The 22,972-nt window shown below is 37.3% G+C and overlaps 1 protein-coding gene across 9 annotated transcripts in view; it reads left to right on the top strand.

Moving 5' to 3' along the window:
- The window catches only part of LOC124134433 (multiple epidermal growth factor-like domains protein 10), a 66,985-nt gene that overhangs the window by 20,514 nt on the left and 23,499 nt on the right, over positions 1-22,972 (top strand). For 2 of the 9 annotated variants that reach the window (XM_048381083.1, XM_048381082.1), the window contains exons 2-11: positions 5,518-5,661; positions 6,766-6,978; positions 8,948-9,145; positions 10,631-10,762; positions 14,539-14,682; positions 15,248-15,391; positions 16,147-16,290; positions 16,583-16,720; positions 18,537-18,666; positions 18,858-20,246. In XM_048381083.1, coding sequence (XP_048237040.1) covers positions 5,518-5,661; positions 6,766-6,978; positions 8,948-9,145; positions 10,631-10,762; positions 14,539-14,682; positions 15,248-15,391; positions 16,147-16,290; positions 16,583-16,720; positions 18,537-18,666; positions 18,858-19,170 — 1,700 coding nt within the window. In that variant the 3' untranslated portion in view covers positions 19,171-20,246. Of the gene's footprint in view, positions 1-5,517; positions 5,662-6,765; positions 6,979-8,947; positions 9,146-10,630; positions 10,763-14,538; positions 14,683-15,247; positions 15,392-16,146; positions 16,291-16,582; positions 16,721-18,536; positions 18,667-18,857; positions 20,247-22,972 lie in introns of those variants that run through there. The other 7 variants (XM_048381085.1, XM_048381084.1, XM_048381086.1 and 4 more) reach the window with 7 other exon arrangements.

The raw sequence follows: 22,972 nt of genomic DNA, 5'->3' as shown, positions 1-22,972 counted from the left end.
GGATTGGAGTGTTGTTTGGTCTGTGTTGCTGGTAATGTGTTCCATAAAGTATTGAATAGGGCGCTCTAAATGTAAATGTCACACGGGAATAATACGTGTTCGGGCGTTCTTTTTAAGTTGCAGTGGGGGTATTTACCGGTTTGGTGTTTTTTTTAATTAGGTGTAGGTGAGAGCTTAACTTAGTGTGGCCTGTTTGTAGTTTGGTTATTACTCTGTCAATGTTTTTGGTTTTATGATGGATATGTTTTTTTGAGTGGCGTTTTAGTTTGCAATCATATTTCTGATTGTTATTTTGCCGCTATTTTCCTTTGAGATACTTTTAACTTCTTTTTTTTTATTTTGGTAGGTTGATGCTTGGGATGCTTACTTCTTCTAATTTTAGTGCTGATTTGGCTGCTTTGTCTACATGTTCGTTGCCAAACACCCCAACGTGGGCAGGGATCCAAACTATTTCTATGTCTTTACCTAGTTTACGTAGATTGTTGGCGCTTTTATCTGTTGTATTAGTTTGGGGCGTTTTTTGTGGTTTTGTTTTTATGGCCTGGAGCCCACTTAATGAGCCGGGATGCGCATGAATCACGGTAGTCAAAACGAATATATTTACCAATTATATGAAGTCAATTAGCCAGTTCAAGAGACAATACCCTGGTGTAATTACGTCGCATGCCTCTGGTTCACGGTTCGTCTGATCTCCCGTCATAAAACCACGATGTTTATTTACCTGGAGCCCCAGACAGCGCTGACCTCCCTGTGTGCAAGTACGTACATGGCAATAAATGGTTTGACAGTTGTTTGACGGAATCCCCCCCCCCCCTACCTTTTATGGCATATTTCAAAATTCCAAACTTGACCTGTTTTGTATATATGTATATATTATTATGTTAATATGGACAATGGTAAAATTCATAATCACAGTTCAAGGGCTGTTCACAAATTATGTAAATCTGCTTCGTGATGAATGAAGCATGGTAATAAATGTATGCATCTGAGTCATTTGTTCTGTATTCTTTGATGAGAATGAGTTTTCTTATATTAATGATGATTACTCTCACAGAATATTTGATAAGAGGATAGGACTTTCACTTGAGAATAGTTATGCAAAAGTATAGGCGGTCTGTGCACATGTGGTAAAACTGATATATCATTGACATGATAATCGGGACTTGGAAATCATAGTCTCTCATTATATGACATAAATACACGTCTATAAGGACGCCCGACTTGTTCACGAAGCGTAATTTCAGGTTATCTGAAATCTGTCGGTTTGGAATTATTATTTTTTGTTTGTAATAAGGATAACAAAAACATGTTTTGTATTCTATTGAAGCATTCATAAATAATTCAGTGTTCGTTTCCCGCGGTTAAAGAGTTTAAACTGATTGCAAACTGATTTTAAAATATATGGTTCTGTCTGTAGTACGTCCTGATGTCATAATATTATGTCGTAAACATGTTAAATAAAACAATTATTGATAACTTCCTGAATTCCAATTGTTCAATGAACAGAATTATTCACAGCTCTGGCCTGAGACAACAATCAATTAGATGTTACTAAAGATTGTCCATTCTATGATCTTAGGCACATGTCGGCGCACTTACATGTGAGCCGTCTAGACGACCGTCTGTTTTGTCATTAAATGGCAGCTGCCATCCAGCCGAATACTTAATCTTGAGACCTATTAGGGTCTTGTCGAGTCAAGTGCGGGTCTCTCTCCCACCTTAGGGACTGAGACTGTAAAAGCCCCTCGCTACACAGACAAGTAGTGAATGTTTGAGATAAATATATTATTATATAGTTTAAACTCAATAAATAACTGTTGTTATTGTCCAAATTACTGATAAAACATATTTTAACTTTTTCCTTCTAACCATATTTCCAAACCATTCCAAACCATTCCAAACCATTCCAAGCCATTCCAAACATTTCCAATTTTGGAAATATGCTTGGAAATGTTGCCATTCCAATTTTGGATTTTTTGGAAAGATCGATCTTTCCAAGCTTTGGAAATGTTGGAATGAGCGATCTTTCCAAAGAAATCCAACGATCATTCCAAATTGGAATGGACGCTATTTGGTCTTGTGTAAGCACTTAGGGTCAGTACAAATTCTAATTTCCCCTGATTTCTTTAGTACTATCACTAATGAGCTGACCCAATCTGTTGGTTCATCCACAGGTACCAAGACACCAAGTTTCATAAGACGATTAAAGTGTTAATAAGAATTCTGTGAAAGTTGTTATTATTTTTTTAACAGAAATGACCTCAATTAAGTTCTTGCATTTATTGAGTGACAAAAGTAAAAACTGGTGTAAATCCACTTCGCAGAAGTCAGTTCCTAGATTACTGATGTATCTTTCAGGATTTAGTTGGTAATATTGCCTTGGTAACGTTAACCTGTTAACTGTAGTGCGTGACTGAAAGTATCGACCTATAACATATCAATCATTCGCCCATTTACTTATATTGTAAATTTCCTGTTTTTCTGTGTACAGTATACAGTTTATATTAAATGGTTTGTAAATTAATTACGTAATAATCATTCATAAATAAGAAACAAGAGCAAAGCACGTAAAGTGAGGTAAAGTTGATTGCGGCGGAAGGTGCAATTTCGTACTCATTCCCTCTCGGGTACCCATGCATACACAACTCTTGCTCCATAATGACAGGATTTCGAGGTTGCATGTTGTATTAAATCATATACATATGGGTTTGTTTTTAAATAGTACCGGTAGACAGACCAGACCATGTCGTTCATCAATGTGGTTGGTTGGTTGGTTGGTTGTTTAACGCCGTACTCAGCAATATTACAGCTATATGACGGCGGTCTGTAAATAATAGAGTCTTGACCAGACAATCCAGTGATTATTACATGAGCATCGATCCACACAATTCGGATCGATGATTTGCATCAACCAAGTCAGCGAGCCATCCGATCCCGTTAGTCGCCTTTTACAACAAGCATAGTCAGCTTTTACAGCAAGCAAGGGTTGCCGAAGACCTATTCTACCCCGGAATCTTCACGGGTCTCATCAATGTGAGTATCAATAGTTCTAGATATACTAAGTGAAACACATATTCTGTTTTTCTGCTATATTTTCCTATTTTAATTGCTCGAACACATTTTAGACACTTGTATGATTGACAATTGCACTGTTCAGAAAATATATTTATAAACTAGGTTTTCCTAATTAAAAATTAATCTTCAATTAAATGTCGCCAAATAAAAGGTGTCAGACAAAACGGAAATACTTTTTGACTTTTCAAACTTTGTGTATGGTCTAAATATTCGTTCAAGTGTTGTTACAATTGTTGTATGCAATAGTAATCTAAATCTTGAAACCTCGGTCGGCAGATCTGCCGAACGGTCCGAGCAATGTATTTTATTGTGTTATTAGAATCATAATGAAAACATAATATTAGCAATACTTAACACTATTAAGTTAGCAAACGTTCATTTAATTCAAAAGGTGTGGATGTGTGTACATTTTATTTACGAATGTTGTTTCTCAATCGTTGAGGAGACCCACACATGAAATGTGTTAACATCCAGCTAATCACATGCATTTTAGTCGTGGGGACAATATTAATGTATGAATAGCATCCCCACATGGCATGAACTCATCAAGAGCCAAGACACTCAGGTCGCGAATGCTATGTGTTAGACGTCAGGATTACTGAGCTTGAGACATTTCAAGAAGAGGAAAAAAGTTATAAACGTTGAAGATCCTATCACATGTTAAATACATTTTCACGGATTTCGTGGATTCAACTCATAACATCAATCATTTCTAATTCCCAAACCTCTGCTCCATATAACAAAATTGGGCTTAATTTCACATGTTGAAGAATTGCAATAAGGATGTTCTTAGTTTGTACTGCAGCTGTGTTAGCATGCCTCTTCCATGACAATATATTTGTAAACTATACACCTGAGAACTTATAGAACGATACAACATTGGTGATAAAACCATTTCTTCCTTCTAGCCAGTGTACCACCATTTTTAAAAACAATACCTTTTGTCTTATTCTTGTTGACAGATAAATTCCATTCTTTGCAATAACATTCCAGCTGATTAATCAATTTTGTAGCTTGAAAACTTTACTACATCATCGGCAAACAAAAGAAGAAATAACTGTATAGTTTCCGGGTGAAGTTGGATGCCATCAGAACAGTTCTACTGAATTTGTTGAGCTAATTCATTGATAAAGAAGGTGAACAAAAACTGACTTAAAATGTACCCATGCTTAACGCCAATTTTGCTTTCAAATGTGTCAGACACAGTACCGTTATTTCGCACACAAACCTTTACATTCTGATGCATACAACACGTTAACTATCAATTTTACTGATACGACCATGTGCTTTGAAACGTGACCATATTTTTTTTCTGCTAACAGAATCAAAAGCTTTAGAGAAATCTGTAAAATAAATGCGTATACTTTACCACCCTTCTTTGCTTGGTTCTTTTTCATAAGCATCAGCCAAGTATACTTACCTTTTGTTAATGATATATATGAACACTTTGCTAAAAATGCTTGATAACACAATGCCTTGATGTTTATTTGTATCATTCACTAAACCCTGTTTATGGAGAGGGGCGATTATACCAAGTGCCCAGTCTTTAGAAAGATATGATGTTTCCAGCATAATATTAAAATCAACTATAGATATGGTACAAGGATATCTGTAGCATGTTTAAAAAACTCTGATATGAGTTTGTCATATCCAGCTGATTTACCATTTTTAATGCTTTCTCTTATTTCATCACTCGTTATCGGAGTCTCGAGGATGTCTCGTGGAAATTCGATATCATCATATGTTATATTGTCGTCTGCAAATCCAGAAAAAGGGCATGATCACTGTCATCATGAGCTGGTAACTTTTTAAAGTGAATATACCAATTTTCGATACTAATATTATTATGACTGTGTGGAGTTGTCCCTAGCTTTTTAAGAGTTGACCAAAATACTTTTGAATTATGAATGTTTGCTATGTTCCTGTTTTATTTCATATTATTCAACTTTCTTTTGTCAATGTGTTTCATTATACTGATTCTGGATGCGTTGATAACTTTCCAATGAAACCAAATCTTTGTTCCTTCGAAAGGCTTCAGTGATATATTTTACACTAGCATCGATGCTAACGAATGCTGTATTTACGGCTGTATTTTCTGCCCTTTTAAGTAAATAAGATACTTCATCTGTTGTCAAATTATATCTGAAGTTATCAGCTCTATCGTGGACTCATGTAAATCTGAAAGATTCATGAATAATTTAATCACTTTCAATCTGTTCAGTTGTGTGAAACGTACGTAAATCCATTGTCGGGAATCGAACCTGGGTCTTCGGCTTAACGAGCGAACGCTTTAACTACTAGGCTACCCGACCACCCTATCTGGCTGTATGAAGTATTTGACTGATCCATGCTTACATTTGAACATGTGTTTATGGGTAATGGGTCTTGAAGAGCATTGCGGGAACATTAACCTGATTCCAACCTTTGTTTTACATTTTTCAGGTATCAGCTGCCCGATAGGAAGGTTCGGAGACACCTGTAGCTACTCCTGTCACTGTACTCCGACCTGTAACCAGACAACCGGAGTCTGCAGCGGTGCATGTGATCCTGGATGGTTTGGTGGGAATGGGCAAACCTGTCAGAAAGGTGTTTTTCCTGTCACAAGATTAGATTTGAAAGGAGATATGTTTACGAACTGCGGGCGTTATCAGACCATCACCCCTTCTGAATCGCTCCCGAATGATGAATAATCCAATCAGCAGATAATGACCTCCCGGATACCACCCTCTTGTCAATACATTTTGGTATTTTTAAGGCACCAGTGGCTAGAAGTACCGTCGCAAATGGCAAACAAACATCATTTTTGCACCGAGTATCAGCTATTGCTATTTCACATACTTTTAAAACTAAACTTAGTCTTCCGGACGACATATTGCCTCACGTACAAAATCGATAGAAAATTCAGAGACAAAACATAATCAAACAGACACTCTGCATAACATTCTTGCACATGATTCGTATATTGAGCTTGAAAATACTATTTATAAGATACTAAGTTTAGTCAAAACTTGGATAGCCCTTTACAAACGTAACTTCCGTATATTTTCGTATCTTGCGTTATTTAAGACCAGCTATGCATCTTCACTATTTCATCTTTCCGGCTATTTTCGAACAAAGCCTCTCCAGCGCAACTTCACTGTCTTCAACAAATGTTACATTTCGCCGACATCGCATACATGTATGTGGTATCTGTAAGCGTACGAGTTGAACATGATCACAATGCCATTTTCGATAAGCTAGATCGAATGTTGTTCTGGTTCGTTTTATATCTGTTACTTTGATGTCCCCCTGATTAGTTTATCAAATGAAGATGGGGGCTTCAATTTTGAACTTTCTGTGCATCAATACTCAATACCAATCGAAAAATACGTCATGTTTATGGACATAGTAAATATAAAAACTAATGAATGATTTCCCGTAATTTTCTCTTTCTCGTGGACAGATTCTCTTCTTTGAAGTTAACCTTTTCAAATAATTATATGCCCAAAATTATGTAACCTGTATAACTTCGGGACAATACAACCCATTCTGGGAAAGGCCTGGTACGTGTATCCCATACATGTATCTATGGAAATACGGTCTGTCGGATCCACCAAGATTAAATTCCTAGGGAGTTAAAACACGTACTTTTCCCTCATAATGAATAACAATGTGAAAGTAAATTTATATTCGTTTTTATTTTGGTACAAGGGAACGTCGCCTTCAACAAGACAGCAACTTCGTCCATAACTAACTACGCAAAGGACAGCTGGACTGCAGACAAAGTTGTAGATGGGAACCGGGACCAGTATGTGTCCGGCAACTCCTGTTTTCACTCTACTTTTAATCAAAGAGCTATGTGGACAGTGGACCTGGGACAGCAGTACAGGATACATGACGTCAGGATATACAACCGGGTAGGACGTATGTATCAGTTCGGACATTGTTATTTGATTTTTTTGGATATTACGTTGAGGCGTCACAAAATATGTTAGTACATCAGTGTGCGAGCTCAGCCCTAGATGAAAACCAAGCCTCGCTTTCACGCAGGTTATAAATAGATTCAATGCTAAAATCCCCATAGTGACATCACAACCTCTGTCACAGGAAGTGAAAAATCCTGTGCTCTACACCAACCTCATATAAACCTTTTTTTACAAATCCTATTTGAACATGTAATGTTTTCATATATTTCCCATTTCCACATATGTCAATTTATCAACATAATACCAAAATATTACCCGTCCATGCTCTGTAAAAGTTGTGAGAACATGTTTATTGAAGTCACGTGACCTCAAAATATTCTCTCACAGGGTAGAAGTCATTCACAAAAATATGGGTTCCATTTATTTTAAGGGGAGGAGGGGCCAATTCTTATCTTTCCTGCAATCACTGATCACTAAGCTTCCTATATCCAACTTAAAATAGGAGGAGCTACAGTTGTAAACATGTTTTAATTGGATAAAAGACAGTCCCCACTTTCCCCCTCGCAGTGACCAAGAAGTCCCACACAGAGCGGCCAGAAACATAAATATATCTGGCACATTACTGATAGCTTCACATTTCAGTGACAGATATGTTACTTTAGGGCAGTTTAACACCATTTGTTTAAATTTATGTTGACTGATATGTCATTGCGGGTCTAATTTGTGTGTCAGGGTTCTAAACTGATGGTTTACAGGTTGCGGTGTTTGACATTTGGTTCTTTCTGTCTTAAGCTGGACATAGTTTGTCAATGTTATCACACTGAACAGACATTTGCGCTTAATAAATCAGAACTTAAATCTCAAATATGTATTTGTTTGTTAGTTTTAATTAGGAATAGTAACCCTTCACAGCACCGGAAGAAGTCAAGGTCTTAGTCACGTGACCTCTATCAGTAAAATGATTGGCTCAAACCTATCGTCTGCTGTAGCAGTATACTACTGTTACTGTTGTGGTGGACGATTACTTTTCGATTATGCCTTGGCTATTGCATCTTTTATGCTCAATCGTGGCTAAATGGTGTGTTTCAAGTGTTATTTTCTTGGCACTCACTTGGAATACCAGTCTCTAACTAACTATTTATCATGACGCAACTTCCAACTGCACCACTGGAGATTTGTCAAGAAAGGTATGAACATATTGGAATTCTGATACCTCTAAAACTAATGAACTTTGAAGTGAAAAATATCAAGAGTACATTTTTACCAATAAGGCTTGTGTATGCATTACTATTGTGTAGAAAGTTTAAACTCTCGTAGAATTTTGCATCTTGTGAATGTATGTGCATTATGGCATCCAAAAAGTCAGAAAGAAAATAAAAACAAAAGCTGGAATGATGGTATTCCTCCTGAGAAAAAATGTAAGACATCGTATAATTATGGTAGCCCATGTAGTCCCTGTCAGGTATGCATAGAGTTGGGAACATTTTTTATCAAAGATGGTCCTCATCATGAAATGAATACACCTTATCACCCAGGTGAAAGCATTAATATTCAGTGAATATATTTCGTAACATGAAAAACTAATAAAAGTACATAAACACAGTTATTTTAGTAGAAACCTCTGTTTATCCAGTTGACAGAGACTAGAGAGTGAACATGTCATCTGCTAGCAAACTCTATTTACTGTTTGTAGGTCGCACTTGAGAACGAAGCTTGGTTCTTACGGGAAAAGATATCAATTACAAAACTGAGGCTAAGCTCGCACACTGCATGCTGATCAAAAATATTTTTAAATGTTTCCTACACATTTTTACTAAATGTGGTCACATGGTCTTATTTGACGTTCACACATGTTTAGCAAAAAGATGATAGGTGAACTGAATCACTTTGATATGCTAGTTGTCATTGTTAAAGAAACACATTGTCACCCTTCGTCAGTATGTCATTTATTTCATTGCCTGTTTTAGATATTGAGCGGATCAGGACTGCTGTCCTCTCCCTGAGTAACTCCAGCAGCCCCACGCCCGGCGTCAACTGCTACACCTTCCCCTCTGACACAGCTAAAACAAACAACAGCGTGTACGACGTGCCGTGTGGTGGCACAGGGAGATACTTCACCATCACACACAGCACAGTGCTAAATCTGTGTGAGGTGGAGATTTATGGTACGGATAATTGTTGATAGCATATTTACACGTTATTTTCAAACAAAAAATGGCTACTCCGATTTACGTCGGCAACTTCTGCTTTTCGGAAACCTAAGTGTCACCACTCAAAATAGGACCAATGAAAGGTAAGTACGTAGAATAAACCTGTAGCAAGTTTTAAAAGATGTCATTTGCATTCTCTAGGTTATACATTTCATAGTTTTATTCGTAACGGTAGGCTGTGTGACTACACCGGAGAATTTGGCTGGATGAGATTATGTCCTTAATCCGTTTCACGCACACAAATACACGTCACAGTTTCTGCGGGAAAGTATCTCTTATACCATTAACAATTATTTTAGGCAAAGTATATGTGCAATAAACGAAATAATGTACAGCAAAAAATCGCCTTTTTGCGCATTTTGCAAATTCTTCATTCTCAATTTAATTATTTATTCGAATAACGGATAGCTTCATAGGAAGTTCAAAAGTATCTGATGTCTGCTCTTTATCCAAGCACCAATGATAATCCTTAAGAGTCTCCAGTAATTGTATATTCGTTTTCGAAATGCCGTACAAAATCTGATCCAAACGACCATTTTGGACCATGTTAAAAAGTACGTGACCGGCGATGGTACCGTTCTTCCTTTCTACGTAGTATCAACGGTAATATAAAAACAAATGGCGCAGATTGATTCTGATTATTCAACTTACATGACTCGTGTATGCATGTATGCAATCCCTGCATCAAGGAAAAACCTACTGTCAACATCAACATCGTTGTACATATTTTTTACTTTCTTTGGTGTGCGGTTGAATCAGTACACAACACATTCATTTCATGAAGTGGTTTACTGTTTCAATCGTGAATTGAATATTTGTATTTTCACTGCTTCAGTATGAGTGTTGAGAAAACCTTACTTTCTGTCCTTAACGTATCCGATTTCATCACTTTATCATTACCAACTTATGTCTTCAGGACATTTTAGATGATAATCTAAATCAATGTCGATAGCTGTATGGGAACTGTTTAGGTACACAGGATCGAAAATAAAATAGAACGTATCGTCGTGAGCCATAGCAAATGTTTACCACGGACATGACGCATGCGGATTTACAATGGCTTACAGTTAAACATAGCGCAGTTATGCCGTTTTCTCTTTGTACATTAGACAACTCCCTCGTGTTTTGACGTCAGAGCAGACAATATAATATAGCTACATAAAAATGGTACGCTGTCGTATTGAAACATTCTAATTAGTGAACATAGGCGGATGGCCTACATTCTTTATGTAATTTAATGTACAGTAACACCCTCCAACACACCCAGCTACATCTAATTTAAACAAGCTGTAAAACGAAATAGTAAAGACCCAACAAAAATCGTTATTGATTTCCTTCTCATGTTTGATAATATATCATATTTGGTACTGTTAAGCTAACTGATAAGATTGTTAATACAGCCATTGGAAGCAATACTATTCACTATCATCTTATTTCAAGTTTGTAGCCCAGGAGTCTTCGGCGATAGCTGCACTCAGTTCTGCCATTGCCTCCAAGCAACGTGTGACCCAGTCAGTGGTGTGTGTCCAGGATACTGTAGACCAGGGTGGCAGGGAGAGAGATGTGATACAGGTGAGGAGATTCAGTCAGTGGTGTGTGTCCTGGAGACTTTAGACCAGGGTGGCAGGGAGACAGGTGTGATACAGGTGAGGAGATTCAGTCTGTGGTGTGTGTCCTGGAGACTGTAGACCAGGGTGGCAGGGAGACAGGTGTGATACAGGTGAGGAGATTCAGTCAGTGGTGTGTGTCCTGGAGACTGTAGACCAGTCGGACACTTCTCCCTTGCCCAGAACATTGATTCCTCGGGATTAGGAGTCCTGGACTATTGTCACGTCATTGCTTTTAACAAAACGTGATTGATGAATTGGTATATGTTAGTAAAATGTATAGTAGTCAGCAACACCACAGCTACGTTATGGCAACATGGCAATGAATCATTCCGCAAACACCCAGCTCAACATATTAATCTTAAAAGTGTGTGATCATACAAGTAAGACTCATGTATGACAAACCAGGTTGGAACTTTTGAAAGAGCATCCATTAAATCTACTGTACTGCACTGCAAACAATCTTGATCTTGAACATGTTTAATAACGCACGTAACTATGTTCTACCTGTAAATAGTCGAATCTAAATAAAACATACTAGTGATGTATATTATGTGCAACATACCACGCAGTTTGGGTAATGTTGCAAGTGGCTTTAAGAACAATTAGGCTCATATTGTCACTTTTATATGTAAAATTTCTATTTTTTCTTAAATATCTAGTCTCCAAGTCCACGCCACACACCCCTTCTCGCCTCACAGATTTCAAAAATAAGGTCGGTCCAGTTCTGTAAACAGTGATATCTGGTGTCATAGTCCTCTAATTACAACAAGAGTTAATTACTTTCTTAGCAAAACTTGTAGAGTTTGACCCATCCTTTTTGGGAACAGTTGTAATCTCTCTTTTTTAAATGTAGTTGAGGACTTCTTGATCAATTCTTGTTTATAAATGTATCTCATTGTTATCAAACGTATTCATATTACGCTGTGTTCCAGCAGTTCCAGAGTAACAACCAGTAATCCTTATTTCTGTTCAACTGCGTCCTGTGTGTGTAGACTATAAGGATGTATTGCATACACAAATGGACTCATTGTTCTCGGGACAGATAATTCAGATAATATTACATAAACCGACATAGTTTACCCTTTTCCACGTCAACACATCAACCAGTAACTGTCAAATCTGGCAAGTGTTAGCTCCCTTCGTCTTTGCCTTTGGTCATAAATCATATGGCTTGGCAGCCACAATTCAAGATTTTCAGGGTGCATTTTATGTCTCTGTATATATTTAAATATGATGTAACTTTCTTTCAAATGGAAAACAAGTGTATTTCTTTGCGTTATGAATGCTTAATGGATCTGTTTGGATTTATCGGCAGTGGTATCTAAAAAACAGAAGTTGTATAGACATTTGGTATAGGTGCAGATTGATGTAGAACTTAGAGTTGTGGTCCTCTGGTGAAGTGGGATGGGTTTTTACTAGCCGGAAATGTTATTACTAAGATATAACATCTTTGTTGAGACGGGCTTAGAGAGTGCTGCAATGACAAAGTTGCGAAGCTAGAGCTTCGTGTTTTAAAGTTTTAGTGTAGTGTTTTCAGAAACTGCAAGGGAGTTCCACAAAATCGGAAGTACTAAGACCTTTTTTACATTGTGAACCAGAGACATAGGACTTGGGTTTTAGTTGTAATGCACCAGAAGTACTAATATCTCTGTTACAAATTGAGAAAGAATCATGAAACCGACCGAAGCTGGAATTGCCTTAATCACGCCAGAAGTAGCAATGGAGTTTAAGTAATAGACATGTTTCGTTCCGAGTTTCTTTTTATGTATAACCAAAAGTGAGACCATTCGAGTTGACATCCATGTATGCCAACATGGATATTAAACCATGTCTCAAGTTCACATTGTAACAAAATTGTGGACACTTACGATGCCACTTCTAGTTAAAAAAAACCCCAACTACAACATATTTTTAATGAGAGTAGGAATATGTGGCCTACTAATCAAAATTCCCAGGTCTCCAGCTCACTTTATATCATATTATGGACATTCAAGATATAATGGCGTCACTTCCGGTTCAAACAAAATCATATGACAGTTGAAGGTGTACGAACCAGAACCACCCTTGTAGCTAGCTAACCTAATTGATAAATGTGTATTGATTATAATTGATCTCTTCAAGTCAATATAGGCGCGTGACCGACAGCTGTTATAGTTTTATCTCACTGCATTAAGGTCCAACTAGCCGTTACATGTACATACTTCTAACTTACTAGTCATAGAAATATGAATCAAATATGACCGCGAAACAATGTGATTAATAAATAAGTTTGATTACATTATGATGTACATAGACATTGCATCTACACAATCTCAACGTGTTATTACCAGAGGTTATGAAGAAGATCTTTAAAGGACAAAGGTAATTGAAAGGGTCACAAAATCTTGTGACCAAATGCATTTGTTTTGTGAAACTTCATTAAGGTCTCCATGCACATTAAATTTTAAGTTTAATTTTGTCAAAATCAGAAAGTGATTTATTTTAAAATACCAAGTGCCCAAATTTCAATCAAAGATTATTGACCATTCAGCATTCAGCATAAAGTCATTTTAGTTTCTGTTGTGCACAAGCTCTCAACATCATTCATCATCACAGACAAGTTCAATTCAATAGGCATAACGTAAAAAGGTAGGCGAATAGCGCTATTCTGAACAATTACACTGGAGTTTGAACAGTTGAACACTTGCTCGTGATATAATCGGAATCATATAATTACTCTGTTTTCGGCAGAGGTTTCTTATGAATATGAGAAGGGTTTTGTCGCTTATATTTATTTGATAAAACTTGTCCCAATAAATACACTAGGATTTCTGTCTTTTGCGTGGAAACGTAAAACAACATATCCCTTCTCCTGTTGACTTCAGAGACGATTGTCCAGACTATGATTGGCAGACTAAGTTCCAAATTTAAGGGTCATTTTGCAATAGAAAGCACACATGTTTTCAGTGATAGACGTTCAAACTAACTAAACTGTTAAAACTCTGCTTGGCTATATTTTAGGTCCTCTGCCGATGTAAAGACAGATAGATGGGTGTTTCAATCTATTTCGTTTTGGTAGCCTAGTCCCTACATTGACTGCAAAGGCAGTAACATAACACGCAATATGGTGTTATGTCATATTAGATTAATTATTTCCTGAGACCTTGAATATGTGGTTCTAAGTCTACATACATGACCAACATTTGGACAAAATCGGTTTACATGCTTTTCAGATACGTTTAGTCGTTAAAGAAAAATGTAAGCCTGAAGTTTAACATAAAACGTATCGCAAACAAATAACATCAAGGTCACGAAACATCGTTTAAGAACAAAAAATGAAGAACATCTGAGATACATTTAGAATGATACATTCTGGCTTATAATCAGAACAAGTACGATAGGGATTCATCCTTTTTGCTTGAAAAACTGAAATAATACCTTTTGTATTATGTTCATGACAGCTATGTTCAAACACTGTTAAATATTATTTAACCATTTTATGATGTGCTGTTGCCCGCTTACGGTTTTCCTTTGAGGGCATTGGGAAACGGTTTGATCATACATTTGAAAAATAACCATTTAAAACACATTACCGCTGATGCTATCCTGTTTTACCCGATCCATGGCGATGGCACAAACTACATATTGTTTATAGAGGAGTTAGATAACATTAAAGATGTGATCATTAAGACAAGTAATAAACATAACACTTCTTAGCAATAGACGCTTTGTAATATACTCTTTGTTATTCCTCCACAGCATGCTCAAGTGGAAGCTATGGACAGAGCTGCAGCAACTCGTGTACCGACAGGAAGTGTGCGGGAGACTCGCCATGTGATCACGTACGAGGGACATGTGTTTCCGGGTGTGAGCCAGGGTGGATGGGTGAAGACTGCAGAGAAGGTTATAACCATCGTTTATATTATATATTAAACGCAGCAAAACATTGAAATATGTATCGAAATTGTACCCAATTGCTGAACGTTGTGACTCTCCTTTATGAGAGGGTTACTATTTTATAATAGTATTCCAGCTCAACCGGAGACTGTGACATTCTGAATGATACATTCTGGCTTGGAGACCGACTTATAATCAGAACAAGTACGATAGGGATTCATCCTTTTTGCTTGAAAAACTGAAATAATACCTTTTGTATTATGTTCATGAAAGCTATGTTCAAACACTGTTAAATATTATTTAACCATTGTATGATGTGCTGTTGCCCGCTTACGGTTTTCCTTTGAGGGCATTGGGAAACGGTTTGATCATACATTTGAAAACTAACCATTTAGAACACATTACCGCTGATGCTATCCTGTTTTACCCAATCCATTGCGATGGCACAAACTACATATTGTTTTTAGAGGAGTTAGATAACATTAAAGATGTGATCATTAAGACAAGTAATAAACATAACACTTCTTAGCAATAGACGCTTTGTAATATACTCTTTGTTATTCCTCCACAGCATGCTCAAGTGGAAGCTATGGACAGAGCTGCAGCAACTCGTGTACCGACAGGAAGTGTGCGGGAGACTCGCCATGTGATCACGTACGAGGGACATGTGTTTCCGGGTGTGAGCCAGGGTGGATGGGTGAAGACTGCAGAGAAGGTTATAACCGTCGTTTATATTATATATTAAACGCAGCAAAATATTGAAATATGTATCGAAATTGTACCCAATTGCTGAACGTTGTGACTCTCCTTTATGAGAGGGTTACTATTTTATAATAGTATTCCAGCTCAACCGGGGACTGTGTGTTATAGCAAGAAGGCTGGCTGTGAGTAGAGAGTTGGCAGTGGCTGGACGGTAATATAGCAAGGTATTATGTGTTTGAAAAGATATTGAATATCTGTAATACAAAGAAATGCAACATCAAGCGTTGGAATGGAAGTGTGAAGAGCAGTGGGAATTGATAGCTGATCTATTCGATGTGCTACACATCCCAATTTAATGGCAATACAGCGACAAAACCCTTTCCATATCCAATAGAAATCTCTGCATGAAGCAGAGTCGATTGTACAATTCCGACTATTATACTGTTCAAATTAATGGAATTACGCCAGTGAAGACGTGTGTATCTATTTGCCATAATTTAGATACATTGACATATCAAGAATATATTGTTTCCTTAAATTATGTTGACAAGGTAAGGAGTGAATTAGTGAAACAGTAAAAAGGAAATCGATCAACATAGCTTTCATTCGGAAAGATAGTAATTTATTTCTTAACAAATTGTCCTGAATACTTTATAATGAATCAGGTGTGATGATGTGCTATGATACCCGTATGTGTTTGAAGCAGTAACATAACACTTATTAGCAATAGATGCTTGGTAATATACTTATGACATTATGATTTTACAGCATGCACAAATGGAAGCTATGGACAGAACTGCAGCCACTCTTGTATTGACAGGAAGTGTGCAGGAGACTCGCCATGTGATCACATAAGAGGAACATGTGTTTCCGGGTGTAAGCCAGGATCGATGGATGAAGACTGCAGAGAAGGTGAAAACCGTAGTTTACATTATAAATTGAACGCAGCAAAACATTGAAATATGTTTCAAAACTGTACGAACTTGTTGAACATAATGATTCTCCTGTATGAGAGGCTTACTATGTAATGATAGTATTCCAGGCATAACAAAAAACAAATTAGGGAGGCTAGATTTTGTACATGTTAAAAAAGGCAAAGATCAGAGTTAACATATGAAGATAAACATTGACATAAATTCAGCCATGTTTCCAACCTTAGGTTCACGGCATATGACAGCATAATGCTCCTTCGATAATTTTCCAGCATGTGATATAAATCATTACGGAGCTAACTGTGACAAGACATGTGCCTCCAGACACTGTGTGGGGAACTCTTCCTGTAGCGCAACAGGGAACTGTGACAGGGGATGTGATACAGGATGGGCACAAGCGGACTGTACAGGTAACTATGTTATGTCAACAGGTAGGCAGTGACTGTAGAGTTGGCACTGGATGGAGGGTAATATCGCAAGATATTATGTGTTTAAAAGGTAATGGATATTTGTAAAACAAGGAAATGCAACATTAAACGCTGGAATCGTATTGTGAAGAGCAGTGGGAATTGTAAGCTATTCTCATCGGTGCACTGCTCGTTTTCAATTGATGGAAATACGTCAGTGAGAAATGTAGTTGCTTTGACATATTAAGACTATATTGTTTTATCACCAAAACTGGCTCCCACAGGATATATCGCTTGGATTAGATCAAACGATATCTACACTGTAGATATCGCTGCAATGAAATTACATAACAATGCTTTGCAGACCATTGTGACGTCACCGGTTACAATGACGTCACAATCAAATGACATCACTAATGGCTCTGCTACTGAAGCTGTTAGCAGTACTTTTTGACACTTAAGACACTGCTTATTACTGCCTACAAACTGAAAATGTTGGAAGAATGATGTTGGATGATAAAGAAAATGTTTCCCGCTTTTATCATCTCGTGTTGATATAGTTGATATCAAAATACACTCTGGTGAGATTCTCTATTTCTTATACACTGACGTAAATGATGATTCAACAAAACTAAAATAATATCAATACTCATACGTGTACGACTTTGATGTGAATTCGAGGCAAAGTAAAAAGCACAGCGATCGCCATCATTTTCATTTGGAAAGAAAGAACATTAATGTTTGCACATTGTTTGTTTTTGCCCCTCGTTTTAAGAACTATACTTATATATATGTTAAGAGGCAAATGCATCGATCTCTGAATCTGCATGATTACTCATATCACAATATTGAATGTTTCCTGTAACAGTTACTTCATTTCGTTTTCATATAAACATTATTTGTTTTGGCAATATGGTTCATATTTAGAAATCATAGGTAAGTTTCACTTTGACTTGCAGTTGCTGCTTATTCTTTAATACGTGTTGTTGACAATAGTTAGTCATAAGAAGACAAGCATAACCCTGGGGAAAATTATAAAATGTAATCAGCCTTTTCTATAAACTTTTATCTCAATACAAAGTTGAATTTCTATTTGGACAAAGAATAGAATTTTCAATCTGCAACAAGTGTGTTATTCAAAGCGTGTTACAACCCAGTCATATCAGAAACAATACTAGGCGTGTGTTAGACACTGACGCCTGACGCTTGTGTTCCTGACATCGGCTATAACTGATGGTGCTGTTTCTCCGAATAGTTGTTGATCTTTTCATCATCATTCCTATCTGTAATCCTGTTGGACACCCTCCGTGGTCTTTTGGATCGATCTCCTGGCCAAGTCAAACCAAAAGACAGTGACATTGTATCTCAGTTGGATAGCATGCACCCTCACACACAAACACACACACACACACACACACACGCACGCACGCACGCACGCACGCACGCACGCACGCACGCAAGCACGCACACACACACATAACGGAGTTCCAAAGGGAAGTAATGATCAGCACAATGGTTGTATCGTGAACAAAATACAAACAGTCATAACTGTTTTAGTTGCCGCGACTGGCACACATGCATTACTTACACACTAATCAATTTTTAAATCTATGCAAGCGAGAGGTTCATAAAACCCCTAAAACCTGAAATGCCACTAATCCCATACAAGGATGTGAAATGTCACAAAATATTTCAAAAGCAGGACCATGTTTGTATTTGATGAACAGCTTATACTCTATCGTTTCCTAAATTTACATTTAAAACGAAAAAAACATATTTGTTTTGAATCATTGAGTGATCTTATCCTTTATGTATTCAGAAGATGCGAGGTGTGTACAACCCGCCGGGTACAACGCGAACCAGTTGGCTGTCGCAGTGGTTCTTGTATTCGTGGCTGGTGATGTAGTAGGTGCCATTGTCAGTGCCGTTATCTGGAGGAGAAGGAACAGGTAAATGAGTCACAAAATATAGTTCCAAGATATATATTTTTAAAAATCAAAATGCATTGTATTTTTCGGTAAAAAAGATAAGATCATGCCTGATGAGAACATGACGTCATATTGGATAATGCGTCTATGTCTTTCATGTACTTTACACCAAGTTTTGAATGTCCTCACATTCGAATGTGTTCATATTCCAGATGCCTACACAAGACATCTGAATCGCGCCCAACCACTGTATCACTCGTTCCAACTGAACCACCGCAGGCCAGTGATGACGTTGGCCCAGAAACTAGGCCATACGACAGTCTCAATGCCGTCTCATATGACGCCAAGATGAAAGGAGAGCCTTACTGCACCGTTAAATCTGGCCAAACAAATGCAAAAACTGATGCCACTGTTCTGACGTCATGTGACGTGTCCGACTCTATCGCAGCAGGGACCTATGAAACCCTTGACAACACGTCACGGGGAACGGATGGTGAATACAGTGAGATCGGGAAGGTTAAGTGACTCTCTATTGACAAACTTACTGTTTAAATAAAATGATATATAAGTACTTGAAGGTATATTCGCAAAAGGTGCCCTTTAGCTCTAAGATTTATTTCTATGTTTGTGGGTTTAAAATTGTAATAAACAAATTAATTATTTACGTATTTCTGTAGTCTGATGTCTATATTGACGCACAGACACTACACAGACACAGTTACAATGTGAATTGTTTAAGTTCAATGAGAGCTATGTTGTAACCCAATGTCCCCTGATGTGAACTGATAATATTAATACTTAAGACCTAACGTAAATGTATTTATATTTTGCTAAATATAAGTTATAGGTGGCGTTTATCTTATAATTAAAGTTTTGGCTGTGCATACATGAAGACCTTGTCATTATGGCGTCACCACCTTTGTTTGCGGACGGTCAACTGAAATACATGGACAGGACAAAGTTATATGATCTGTTAACTTGTAAATATTTGTAATAGACGATTCACTTGATGCATTGCGATTATGTATTATTATATTGATGATATATGAAAATAATCTTCAAAAAGTAACAACATTTACATGTTTTCATCAGGCATATAAAATTCACATGCTATGCTGACAGGAAAATAGTCTACGTCGTACTGACACAAATCGTATTTTATCAAAAATACCACCTTTCACATGTTGTAAACCTATAGCTAGGTAAACCCAGAGTAGAAGTATGTGTAATGGGTTATTGCATCCGTAGCCTCAGGCCACGCTTTTTATCTCTATGCCCCATGAGCCTTTAGTGTCATTAATATTGTTTGACTATGATAGTCACATGTTTGTTATTGTTTTAATGTCACGCTTTGTTTTCTGTATATGAGTATATGTTTATGTGCATAAACAATGTCAATAAGAAAACGTGTGACGACTGTACTCAGTCTGGAATTATTTACTCAAATTCTAAAATATATCACTCACAAGTTGGATTACTTAACATAGATAACTTAAACACTTATTTGATTTTTTGCTTTTTGATTAGTTTACATCTTTGCAATTATTTTGTAATTATATACGATCACTGGCGCTTCATCAATAAACGGAATCCAAACTCACGGTTCCTTCTTTTTAAAAGGTCCAAAAAGTAAACATTAGCCTCTACCGTTACGAAGCCATGAAAAACATCAAGGAAGTCACGATTTCGCTATCTGTTGAACGCTTTAAGTAAACCAATCTATCTATTCACTGCAATAAACCAGGAAGTGAGGCGTTTCCTAAAGCTGTTCATCTCGAGTAAAGGAAAGAGTGAAAAGGAAAAGCATGACTTAGGGACAAGCATGGAACCTATATAAATTTGCAATTGTATGAGTCGACTGAAGTCCATAAACAAACGTGGTTGTGAGGAGTCCAAGGGTGAGATCATGCTATAATGGGCGAGTCTGCAAATCATAATGGGCAGATTTACATTGGAGTTTGGATTTAGTCCAGCTACATCCTGTTACTGATGACACATTTTATATATGCTTTGTTGTCTTCAGAAAATTAAGTTACTGCAGTTTAATAGATGTACATGTAATTTCCAGGTCATTCAAATCGGATTTGATTACAAATTTAGGCATGAAAGAAATTACGCTTTTGGAAAATTAATTTTAAGTGCATATTCACACACATATGTAATAATGTTCGTATATATACATATATATGCTAACACGTGTCCGTATTAAAGTGTAGTGTTCGATCAACTTTACCTGCTGATAGAACTTAAATGTTTTCATCTCTAACCATTTCCGTGTGGTGTATGTTTACCTTGTACAATAACAAATACATGCAAACTCAAATGTTGGGCATGTATTATGTTGATGTGTTGATAACACTTCACGAGAGGAAGCTATTATAAGGGGCGTGTCTGGTTCATCACATGCTCCATTGACAAATGGACAATGTTGTTTTCCTGTGTTATTATTGCAGGAGTTTACAGTATAAACATGGTTTCAGGGTTCACCCTTCCCCTTATACCTTAGTCCCCAGTGAGGTAGCCTAGCTTTGGTTCATTATGGTCTGTAGCCTAGCTTTTTTACTAAATAATCCAATGAAAATTCATACGTTTTAATATATTGATCGTGTTTGTTTTATACGTAAACCTTCGATACTTACCTCACTGTTTTCCTCCTTTTTCGACAGGTATTTAATAAGTAATTAACTTGTTCTGACTACAATATTGTCTACATGCAAAGTTTTAAAACACTCACGCACTCTTATATCTTCGTTGGCTGGCGCTGCCATGTTGAGGTACCCATGCTTATCATGCAATTCACTTAGTAGTCTGTCTCCACTATTATGACGTTTAAAATAGAACGATAGAGCCTCCAATAGCTGTTGATGAATTAACAGTGGACATATAATATATACTTTTAATTTAAATTTCCAATGATTGTAACATGTAATGAAATGTAAAGTCAAATGACAAATATTTTCTTTATATTCCCGAGAATCGAACTCGCAACCTTCATATCTGTAGCCCAGTGAGTGTACCACGAGGCTACAGAGGTGTTGAGAAGCCTCACTGGTTTTTAGAAGGTCCTTTTCAAGATCCGTACGCCAGCAACAGATATTTTACGTGCGTTTCCTAAGCATGCCCTGGGGGTCGGGGAAAACCGCGGGGGCTTCGCTGATTCATACACCAAGTATGCCATGGAGGGCATGTGTTTGCATTTGCGATGACTTATAGGACACAGAGGGATAATACGTGTGTCTGATGTATATCATTAATACATGTATACAAGCTGTTCTCTTTATTTCACCAAGTACAAGATACGTTCTCATTTACCTTGTAACACTGCTGCCACACAGTTTAAGTAACGATAAATGGCATCACCAATGAGCAAGATTGGCCCAGTTAGCTTTACGTTTCAAATAATCTGTGTGCTGGATAAAACGATACATCTCGTTGATAAAACCATCTTAAAAAACGCGAACTCATTTGTCAATGAATGTCAATGGTTCAAGGCCATATCCGTGTTGTAGTGGATACAGCGCCTGCGTAGATCGTGAAAACTCGGTGCTCAGATTCCCTGGTCGCGTCATGCAAAAGTAAACTACGTTTATAACGAAAATGCTGATAACAAACTGACGGATATGAAGTACTTTTTTTATCCTTGGCATTTGCTGCATATATGCTGTGTGTATGCTTGCAACGAACTGTTGTGGTTGATGTTACCCGGCCTCGCGTGGATCGCGGAAGTCTGGTGTTCCCTGGTTGCGTCATACCAAGAGACGTTTGGTAGTTGTTGTTACACTGCCTAGCACTCGGGATTTACGGAATAAAACGAGGACGGACCGGCTCGGTGTTCACTATGATGTATCTGAAGGTGTATCATACCGGCGTGGTATGTCAGTGGGTTATCAATATACAGACGAATTGATTCCGGACTAGTATTAGCAGCCAGACACGCAGGCTAGGGTTATGCAAAATGAATAAAATAACCTTTAACCTCTCGAATGAAAAAGCTGTATTTCCCTTGCCTACCCTCTGCAATAATTCCTGTTCATACTTACGTGGCACATATAACAAAGATTGTCAAAACATTGTTCACCAGATTAAGATGTCTAAATTGTGTGGAGATTAATCCAAATATTCCCAACTGTTCCATCGAGTGTGAGAATGGTAAAAAATGTTGTTGACACATCACACATTGACATGTATCAATACCCGTCACTGATACTGTAAGCAATGCTATGTTATATACATGCTCCGGGTTAGAAAAGTGAAATATATGATGACATTGGAACACATTCCTTCGTCACACAGGGTTGCTGTTTTGTTAGGTTGGTTGGTTGGTTGG

Source organism: Haliotis rufescens, unplaced genomic scaffold (genome assembly GCF_023055435.1).
Source record: "Haliotis rufescens isolate VD_foot unplaced genomic scaffold, xgHalRufe1.0.p SCAF_35, whole genome shotgun sequence".
Lineage (NCBI taxonomy): Eukaryota > Metazoa > Mollusca > Gastropoda > Lepetellida > Haliotidae > Haliotis > Haliotis rufescens.
This window is presented reverse-complemented; position numbering and strand designations above follow the sequence as displayed.